Source organism: Oncorhynchus tshawytscha, linkage group LG23 (assembly GCF_018296145.1).
Source record: "Oncorhynchus tshawytscha isolate Ot180627B linkage group LG23, Otsh_v2.0, whole genome shotgun sequence".
Classification (NCBI taxonomy): Eukaryota; Metazoa; Chordata; class Actinopteri; order Salmoniformes; family Salmonidae; genus Oncorhynchus; species Oncorhynchus tshawytscha.
This window is the reverse complement of record NC_056451.1, coordinates 2,072,460-2,083,166: the sequence shown is the minus strand read 5'-3', so window position 1 is coordinate 2,083,166 and position 10,707 is coordinate 2,072,460. Positions and strand designations below refer to the sequence as shown.

Genomic DNA, 10,707 nt, shown 5'->3' with positions numbered 1-10,707 from the left:
AAAAAGTATTTTATTTATCCGTTATTTTAGCAGGTAAGTTGACTGAGAACATGTTCTCATTTGCAGCAACGACCTGGGGAATAGTTACAGGGGAGAGGAGGGGGATGAATGAGCCAATTGTAAACTGGGGATTATTAGGTGACCGTGATGGTTTGAGGGCCAGATTGGGAATTTAGCCAGGACACCGGGGTTAACACCCCTACTCTTACGATAAGTGCCATGGGATCTTTAATGACCTAAAATCATGGAACTTTATGACAATCAGATTAAATTAACTACATTTTTCAGAGAGAAAACTTGTAAATCGGTCCAATATGATATTTGGCCCTAATTTACTATCAGTAGGCCTACTTTTGGCCCCATAGAGCCCACAATGGTTTGTGACGAGAGTTACCTCTGTGGCTGCCAGCCAGACTACTTCCAGGTCGTAGCCATTTTGAGTGCTCGACGGTGAAGACAAACCAAGTTGGAGAGGTGGGAATCGTTCAAGCGTGTTATGATGTTTAGTTTGTGTCCATTCTCCTGATGCTATAGTAGATGATGTTAGCTGCTGTTCTTTGAAGCAGTATTCTAAACTATAGCTAGCAATGTTTTTACTTTCCAACCCAAATCTTGAAAACAAGCAAACTGGCGCTAGCTAAGTGTTAGCTGGCTAACGTTAGCCAGTTTAATTTCGCACCGAGCCCGGGGAATTTGGAAAACATTGACTGAAGAAGCAGACGAGTAGTGCTCTTTATCTTTTAGATAAACATGCTCGCGTTATATAATTTTATCCACATAGATATCACAAATGTACTACATGCAATGTAAATGAAATACATTTGTAGTATGAAGTGCAAACGTTCGCTAGCTAGCACCACCCAGCAAACATCCATAGCCAGCTGAGCTAACGAACATTCATGCCCCTAACTCCCGCTAGCTAACTAGCTAGCCACAATTACGCAGATCTCAATTAGCTTTCAAGGTTAGCAATATAGCTGAGCTTTTTTTATTAGCTGGTTTCTGCACTGTCAATAAAAAGCATCTGCATCGATATCAAACTAACGTTACTTGTTTGATCCGAAGCCATTTCTCGCCGTTCTGATTTCTAAATAGCCACTGGCTACATAACTAGCTTGCTAACACATTTATTTCTATTTATTTAACTAGACAAGTCAGTTAAGAACAAATTCTTATTTTACAATGACGTCCTACCACGGCTATTCATCATAAGTACAGTTCATATTGAGAATATCATTATTCTCTCACAGTACTGTCATATCATGCTTTTGTCCCACATTGGCAGGCTCCAGGTGTAGGAACTACAGGGTGAGAGATGTGGGACCAGGGTGGACAACCCTGGCCACAATGGCCAATGAACCAGCAGCAGTGGATGCAGTCCTTCCAGCACCAGCAAGATCCAAGTGGGTGACATCACCTGTATGCATGACAGCTCAATCATTGCATTACTTACAATTTTACAAAATGACACCCCAAGCAATGCTTCTCTTGTTGTCTTTCTGTGTTGTGTAGGCCAAGTGGACTGGGCAGCACTGGCCCAGGCCTGGATTGCTCAGAAAGAGTCTACAGGCCCTACAGTGGACCAGCAGAACATTCATCCTAATGGACAGGACATCCCTGGCATGGATCCTGTGATGCCTAATAACCATGGCTCCTTCCAGGGTGACACCAATTTTGGCAGAATGTGGCAACCTGGTAAACTCTAAACATAATTTTCTGGGGATGGAGAATATCTAAGGCTTATGTCCGTGATCAGTTTTCTCACGTTGCAAGACCATCATGCTTGCTATACTCAGTATGTACATAATTTGTCTTTATATCTCAGGGATGGAGTGACATTACCGATGTACTCAAACAAACATGTCATGGGCGAATTTCACATCCACCACATTAACATAGCTGTGCCCCAATCAACGTAGTTCCCCTGCAGTCCAGTAGTTTAATGTTAGAATAGCATGACTGCAAGTGTACGTTTTGATTTTTGAATGGTTTCTTGTAACACAAGCCTTTTGGTGGGCTTAAAGAGATCCTAATGAACAATAACAATGCACATGTGTTGTTGTTTACAGAATGGGGGATGCATGGTCAGCCCCCTCCTCCCATAGACCAGGCGTGGATCCCCCCAGGAACAGGACCCATGGGGACTGGGCCTATGGATGTGGTGGCTCCCTCTGAGGACAGCAACAGCCAGGACAGTCTGGAGTTCTCTGAAGGCCACCACAGGGTCTTCCCCCAGAACAGCCACGGCTTCGGGGGTCAGCCCGACAACTACGCCATGAACCCAATGGCCATAAACCAGTTTGATTATCAGGTACACACACACCACACACTTACAGTAGAGTTTCATGGCTGCTCTGTCATTCAACTAGTTTGGATGGTCCTCATTTCTCATTGTCTCGCCCTCTGTAGCATGGGGCGGCTGCCACCTACGGCCCCACTCCCACAGGGTTCCACCCTCCATACTGGCAGCAGGGTCACCCACAGAACAGACGGGACAGGCCCCCAGGCTTTAGGGACCGCCAGAGATCCCCCATCCAGATCCCCAAACAAGATGCTCCTGCTGCTGCCCTCGGTGAGCATCTTCACCAACACATGGGTACAAAAACGTCCTCATTAAATGGGTGGTGATCAGGATTTCATCCTTGGACCCTTACTGCTGTAACAGAGGCACAGGCTTGCTTCAACTGTCTTTCCGTTCATACCCACACCATCCAAAATGTTGTATCTCACCATGTTTTGTATCTGTGCTGCTCTCTACTTTTCTTAATTAGCTTTCCCAGGCACGCAGGAAAACAGACACACACACACAGCATCCAATGACCTGGCACTCCTCTCAGATGCGGTGAAGAGGCGCACCCTGCCGGCCTGGATCCGAGAGGGCCTGGAGAAGATGGACAGGGAGAAACAGAAGAAGCTGGAGAAGGAGCGCATGGAGAAACAGCGTGCCGAAATGGCTAAAGATGAAGACAAAGAGAGTGACACAGTGGACGAGGGAGGCGATGGGCCTCGTTTACCCCGCAAGAGTAAATTTGTAAGCATCAATCTTTTTGTTTCCATGGTGTCATGAATCCCATTAATCTTATGAACAGAACAATGAGTTGAAAAATCCCCCAAATAATTTCATTATATTCCTGTAAAACTGTGACACTGGTGAGCTTTCAGGAGGTCCTGTTGTCGTGTCTTTGTATATCTGACCTACCACCCCTTTCCCTCCCCTGTAATAGGACAGTGATGATGAAGAGGGTGATGAAGAGGAGAGGGAAGATGAGGACCGGGTCCTGACCAGGAAGCAGGAGCTGGCCAGCAGGAGCCCGTCACCTCCACTGGAGGACCAGAGCGAACCAGAGATGACTGAGGAGGAGAGAGAGTTCCAGCTGGTTAGTTTTGGCCTACAGCTACTATTCTGACACATTGGGGTGCGTGTAGGGCTGGGCGATATATCGAATTCTAATGAATGTTCTTGCGCAATATTCTAAATGCCTGTATCGCAAGAATCTACTTTTTTGTAGGCTACTCGTGTCTTCTTCTTTTTTAAATATTGTCTCTTTTGCTCCTTCTGTGCTGTGTGCACCTTCCCATTTACACCAGAGATCTGTATATAATGACGAGATGCTCATGTCTCCTCCCTAACAATGGGAATCGTCCCAAGGGCGGGAAGGCATGTGACAAGCTTATGTCTAAAGTAAACCCATAGTAACGCATTGGGCTGATTTTGGACAGATTTTGGCGAGAGCGAAACCGCTCGCTTCGCATCTCCCTCTGTGTTTACACACACACACACACACCAAGCCCCTCCGCCAGCCACTCACAACAACAAAGATGAGCGGTCACTTCTTCATCTCTGACAAGCGGTTTCAACTTACTATTTGAGGTTTGGTCAAACAGAATCGGTCATATGGACACCGAAACACATTGCTACATTATTTTACTGTAATAAAGAAGTTAACCTATCTAACAATAACCTTTTTAGGTCTCAACTCGTCAAATTCTATGTAGAGCACACACTACTAAAATGGAAAATGAATGCTCAGTATGTAGGCGTGGCATTGCGGAATCACTAGCAGCATTTTAGTCAAATACCATTATACTAACTGTCTGTGTGTGTTTCATACATTTGCAATAAACATAAAACACTAGTTATAAGGAATTGGCAATTTGTTCTCATTCTGAGAAATAAGGTATGCCATTCTCAACAAAATGAACAGGCTAGCACGCTGTTCAAACATTTGGAGACGGACAGAAGTGTGTTTATAGCAATTCAACTGTTCTGCCTTGTTAGCTAGAAAATGGATTAAAGTTAACTTGAAAATAGAAAGATGAGCTAGCTACTCACTAGCACGTGGGCTTGTGCTTGAGAGATTCTTTGAGACCTGCGTTCATTTTCTATAATGCCTGCTACAAGAAGTTAGTCATTTTTAGTGAATGTGCATTATGCATGGTTCTGGTTAAATTTGTAACAAAAATTACATTTTAATAAGACAGACTTGAACGCCAGATCAGTTATTATTGCAAGTTAAACTCTTGATAAAATATTTAAATTATTAGTGGGTTGTGGAAGGCTTACATTTAGCCTAGGTATAATTTCACAAGCCATGAATTCATTAGATCAATCAATGTATTGGACCTTTAATTGTGCAACACAGTTTATTTGGAGAAAACATAAACAAAAAACAATTAGATGTACAGTTGAAGTCGGAGGTTTACATACATTTAGGTTTGAGTCATTAACTCGTTTTTCAACCACTCCACAAATTTCTTGTTAACAAACTATACTTTCGGCAAGTCGGTTAGGACATCTACTTTGTGCATGATGCAAGTAGTATTTCCAACAAATGTTTACAGATTATTTCACTTACAATTCACTGTATCACAATTCCAGTGGGTCAGAAGTTTACATACACTAAGTTAACTGTGCCTTTAAACAGCTTGGAAAATTCCAGTAAATTGTGTCAGGGCTTTAGAATCTTCTGATAGGCTAATTGACATAATTTGAGTCAATTGGAGGTGTACTTGTTCATGTATTTCAAGGGCTACCTTCAAACTCAGCTCCTCTTTGCTTGACATCATGGGAAAATCAAAAGAAATCAGCCAACACCCTAGAATTTGTTTTTGTGGACCTCCATTAATCTGGTTCATCCTTGGGAGCAATTTCCAAACGCTTGAAGGTACCACGTTCATCTGTACAAGCAATAGCACGCAAGTATAAACACCATGGGACCACGCAGCCGTCATACCGCTCAGGAAGCAGATGTGTTCTGTCTCCTAGAGATGAACATACTTTGCGAAAAGTGCAAATCAATCCCAGAACAACAGTAAAGGACCTTGTGAAGATGCTGAAGAAAACGGGTACAAAAGTATCTATATCCACAGTGAAACAAGTCCTATATCGACATAACCTGAAAGGCCACTCAGCAAGGAAGAAGCCACTGCTCCAAAACTGCCATAAAAAAGACAGACTACAGTTAGCAACTGCACATGGGGACAAAGATCGTACTTTTTGGAGAAATGTCCTCTGGTCTGATGAAACAAAAATAGAACTGTATGGCCATAATGACCATCGTTATGTTTGCAGGAAAAAGGGGGGGCTTGCAAGCCGAAAACACCATCCAAACCGTGAAGCTCGGGGGTGGAAGCATCATGTTGTGGGGGTGCTTTGCTGCAAGGAGGGACTGGTGCACTTCACAAAATAGATGGCATCATGAGGAGGAAAATTATGTGTATATATTGAAGAAACATCTCAAGACATTAGTCAGGAAGTTGAAGCTTGGTCGCAAATGGGTCTACCAAATGCACAGTGACCCCAAGCATACTTCCAAAGTTGTGGCAAAATGGCTTAAGGACAACGAAGTCAAGGTATTGGATTGGCCATCACAAAGCCCTGACCGCAATCCTATAGAAGATTTGTGGGCAGAACTGAAAAAGGCCTACAAACCTGACTCAGTTACACCTGCTCTGTCAGGAGGAATGGGCCAAAATTCACCCACTTATTGTGGGAAGCTTGTGGAAGGCTACCCGAAACGTTTGACCCAAGTTAAACAATTTAAAGGCAATGCTACCTAATACTCATTGAGTGTATGTAAACTTCTGACCCACAGGGAATGTGATGAAAGAAATAAAAGCTGAAATAAATCTCTACTATTATTCTGACATTTCACATTCTTAAAATAAAGTGGTGATTCTAACTAACCTAAGATAAGGAATTTTTACTCTGATTAAATGTCAGGAATTGTGAAACTGAGTTTTAATGTATTTGGCTAAGGTGTATGTAAACTTCAGACTTCAACTTTATATATCGTGAATCGCCTAAGTTTATATATCATTTTTCGGCCATATCGCCCAGCCTTATGAGGTTGTCTTTTGTTATACATTTTTTTAAATTTATATTATAGAGCCCTGATGCTCAAATGGCAGCTCTGAAATTGGTGGCCCTGTTCACTATTTTCAATATGTAAGAACCATCCTATTCAAGACTGCAAAAATAGCCCTCTTGACAAACAAATGATTAACATTAACTAATGTCAGAGCCTTTTCTCACATTTCTCTCCAAAGATGATTGTGACTAAAACTCTGCTGACGGAAATCCTGCTGGAGGTCACCAACGAAGAGATCCAAACTGTGGCCAAAGAGACACACCGCAAAGCCACCAAAGGTCTGCTTACCCCCATCTCCTCGAGACCACGCATCATCTGTGCCTTTCACAAAGACATCATGTTTAAGCCTGTTTTATATAGTCTGAAAACGTCACTCAATTCATCTCCGTAAGTCAGGGTAATTGTGTGGCAAACATGGAGTATTTTCAAAATGTGATCATATGCATCTTTGACCATTCTCTGCTAATGCAACGGAAGAAAAAGAAAATGTCCCTGGTAAAAAAGACAGCAGAGCAGCTGGTGTATTTAAAACAAAACAACAGTAACCTAAACTGTTTTCCCTGGTTCCTGCTCCTGAAGGTCCTTCTGAATGACTGTGTTTCTGAACCCATTGACTTTATAACAAATGCTCACCTATAGATCAGATTCAAGTGACTTGTCCCTGTTTATCTGACACTAGTGCATTAGTACAGAGTGGTTCTGATCCCCCATTCCAACTGTCTTGACTTTGAATGTGTGTGACAGACTTTGTTTGTTAACCCCTTCTCTTCTCTCCGTTTGTCTCTTTTATTTTTTGGGGGCCAAAGACCGCTCTTGTGAATAGTGCATTATCTGTGCCCCCTTCTCTAGAGACTTCTCTATGGTGGCTGTCTCTATGGTGGCTCTATGTGTTTTAACATGTTGTTCCTGTTGTTGATGTGAATCAAAGCTCCTGCCAAACAGCTGGCACAGTCAAGTGCACTGACTTCTCTGATCGGCATTGGTGAGTTCCCCCTCTTTTCTTCCAGGCGGGGGGGGTAAGAATCAGAGCTCAAACCCCTGTCCCCTCACTGCTTTAGTAGCTCAGAAGAGTGACTGAGGCAGCCGAAGGGAAGGGTCCACCTCACAGCTAGGGTTGCAAAATTCTCCAAACATTTCCAAAAATATATATTTTTTATTCCAGTTGGAAGGGAATAAGCTGTCTGTGAGGGAATCCTCCTACCTGGAATTGTTCTACTGGGATTTCTGATAAAACTGGGAATTTGGGGAACGTTTCTGAAATTTTGCAACCCTTCACAGCACAGTTTGAGTGTCTTAGCCTTACTAAGTAATTTCTTATCAGAACACTAAAGAGCATGCCATCTCACAGTAAGTGAAGTGTCAATGGGTTTCTAGTGTGTAGTTAAGTTGAAAACATAGACAGTGGCTTCGTCTTTGACGGGAAGCTTGGTTGGGTATATGGCTAGTTGCTGCGGTCTTGCTCAAAAAGCTGGGGGCTCTGTTGTGGCAGGTGGACTTGGTGACTATGGCTCGGACTTCAGTGAGAACGAGGAGGAGCACAGTGCCCAGGCGTCCGAGTCCTCTGACACGGACGAGGAGGAGCTGCACCACCGTATCCGGGAGAAGATAGACGCCTTCCGACGCAAGGAGAGGGAGCTGCAGGAGAGACAAGCGCAGGAGGCGCAGCACGCACGTGGTGAGGGAACTAAACGCAATATCAATTAGCAGTGGTGATGTCTTTGAGTTTAACATAAATGTTTTGTTTTCTGTGTGTCTCCCAGAAGAGATGGCGCTGGACAGAGTGAGCAGAGAGAGGGGGGATTATGACGAGGGCCAGTTAGAGAGCCTCCACAAACAGGAAGTGAGAGAGAGGGAGGCGGAACCCACAGCAGAGAGACGCAGATCCCGCAGTGAGACTGAGGTTATCAGTGAGGTCAGGCAGGCGGGCCGGGGTAAGGAGCGTGGCGCAGGGCGGGGCACCAGTGGTTCCCCCAGCAACGGACGCAGCAGCAGCTCCCATTCCAGCTCCAGCAGTGCCAGCAGCCAATCGTCTTCCTTCTCCTCATCATCCTCGGCCTCCTCACGCTCCTCTTCGCGCTCCTCCTCGCCCCGGAGGAAGAGGAGGCGCAGCCGCTCCTCATCACACAGGGCCCGTGTTGGTGGCCGGCGCAGCCACAGTCGCAGCTCCCACAGACGTCACGGAGAGCGCAGCGTCGACAAGGCCCGAGAGAGGAGGAAGGGCAGCCGGAACCACAGCGCAGAGCGCTTAACCCGCCACCGGAACCGTAGCCACTCTCGAGAGCGAAGGGTCAGCAGAGGAGGCAAGAGCAGGTCCAAGGACAGGGCCAGCCGCAGCAAGAGCAGGGACAAGGAGAGGGACAGAGACCGGAAGAGGAGTAGGGAGCGCAGGGACAGTCACAGCCGCAGCAAGAGCAGGGACAGAGACAGGAAGAGGAGCAGGGAGCGCAGGGACAGTCACAGCCGCAGCAAGAGCAGAGACAGGAAGAGGAGCAGGGAGCGCAGGGACAGCCGCAGCAGCAAGCACAAGCAGAAAGCCTCCAGCAAGGATAGGGACAGGAAGAAAGACCGGAGCGGCAGCCACGACAAGAAGGAGAGAGAGAAGAAGAAGGAGAAGGAGAAAGAGTCAGATAGGAAGAAGCAGAAAGCCAAAGAGAAAGAGAGGGAAAAAGAGAAAGCGAAGGAAAAGGAGAGGGGGAAGGAGAAAGAGAGGGATAGGGAGGTGAGCTCTGTGGTGGCAGAGGAGAGCAACGCCAAATCCAAGAAAAGGAAAGAGAGCAGCGATCACACAGACCCTCAGGGAGACAAGCACTCCCATCAGGGTAGCAAGGCTAGCAAGAAGGGCTCTGCCAAATCTAGCAAGAGGTACTCTGACTCAGAGTCGAGCAGGTCCCCCACCCCCGAGCTTAGCAAGGAAAAGAAGTCTAAGAAATCCAAACGTAGTCGCTCAAGATCAACGGAAAAATCTCACAAGTCTGGTAAGAAGGCAAGCCGCAAAAACAAGTCTAAGTCACGATCAAGGTAGTATTCCATTTTTTACCATCTCTTTTTCTGTTGTATCATGTTGTGTGTGTCGTATTTGAGGCCTACTGCCCAGTAATATTTTTTTAGCACAACGTTCCTTGTTTTCTGTCAGGGCTCAAGGCTACCTTAGAAAGTGAAATAATACATATTTTCATGTGTTAAAAAAAGAAACCATTTGTAGCCAAGTTTCTGTTCCTCAGACTGTCTCCGTAGTGCCCACTGTTGGCCATGTGCAGCATATCAATCCATTTGAGTGCCTTGTGTGAATGTCGTAACTGTTCTTCCCAAAGGAGAGTGACCAAGTTCATTCGGGAATCAATGCAATATATTGTCCTCATGATGAGCTGATGTTAACAGGGCCCCAGTGAGGGTGTGTTTATTTTGCCTGTGTGTGATTTTGCATGAGTGTGTGTGAGAGTGGTGCAGCACCATTAATGTTCCCCTTTGCGTCTCTGTTTCAGGTCCACGTCTCCCGCCAGGCGCAGGCGTTAAGGAGCGCAGGGCTCCCTGATCTGTGCACTTACATTTAAATTCCATGAGTTTAACAGGCTTGTCTCATTATAGAGGCAACGGTGTAGGTGAACTCTCCACTCTCTCCCCCCCCCACCACCACCTATCTTTGTAAATATGTGATTTTTAAGTGCAAGTTGGCAAACAGGACATTTTGAATGCTAGGTTTTTGCCTTCTATCATGCAAAGCTCGGAGGCTTTGTAGTCAGTAGAATCTTGGAAAGATGTCATTTTAAAAAGCTTAACAGAATAAACGTATTAATGTAAATTGTCCAATAAAACTGAAATTATCCCTTGTTCTGGGTATTTTCTTTGTCTACTGTATAACTGTTCCCCGATGATGATGAACTCATCCAGGACTGCATGGGAAACACAATTTATGTACCACACTAAAGGCATGACTGAAGTGTTGAATGTCACTCATTTGTTAGTGGAGTAGATGCATTTATTTAAAAAAATAAAATAAGATTGACATGTGTGCAACTGACTTTCAAATCATTACTTTATGATTTTTTTGAGGGTTATCATTAAACCTGCAGTAATTTGGATTGAGTGCAATTGATAACATGCCATTAATTGCGTTTAATTCATATAATTTGGAATAGTCTTTTAGAAATTCTAATGGCAAAGAGGAACATTTTTGTATTTCAGCTATATGAACACTACAAATTCACCATATTTTATATATACTGAACAAAAATAAGGCAGTATTAACATTACATTCTCTGGTGGACATTCCTGCAGTCAGCATGACAATTGCGCGCTCCCTCAAAATGTAGACATCTGTGTGGCATTGTGTTGTGAC

General features: G+C 44.6%; 1 protein-coding gene across 2 annotated transcripts; it reads left to right on the top strand.

Annotated features, from left to right (window-relative positions):
- Positions 1-319: 319 nt before the first annotated feature.
- Positions 320-10,198, top strand: LOC112223159 (arginine/serine-rich protein PNISR). Of its 2 annotated transcripts, none has more exons than XM_024386178.2 (12): positions 320-474; positions 1,286-1,403; positions 1,513-1,695; positions 2,070-2,311; positions 2,410-2,572; positions 2,772-3,031; positions 3,225-3,377; positions 6,550-6,649; positions 7,300-7,353; positions 7,861-8,046; positions 8,135-9,389; positions 9,854-10,198. In XM_024386178.2, the coding sequence occupies exons 2-12, from the start codon at positions 1,316-1,318 to the stop codon at positions 9,882-9,884; spliced, it is 2,715 nt and encodes a 904-aa protein (XP_024241946.1). In that variant the 5' UTR covers positions 320-474; positions 1,286-1,315; the 3' UTR covers positions 9,885-10,198. The 2 variants fall into 2 exon arrangements, with proteins under 2 accessions (XP_024241946.1, XP_024241945.1); XM_024386177.2 differs by having other exon boundaries at positions 8,132-9,389.
- The last annotated feature ends 509 nt before the right edge of the window (positions 10,199-10,707 follow it).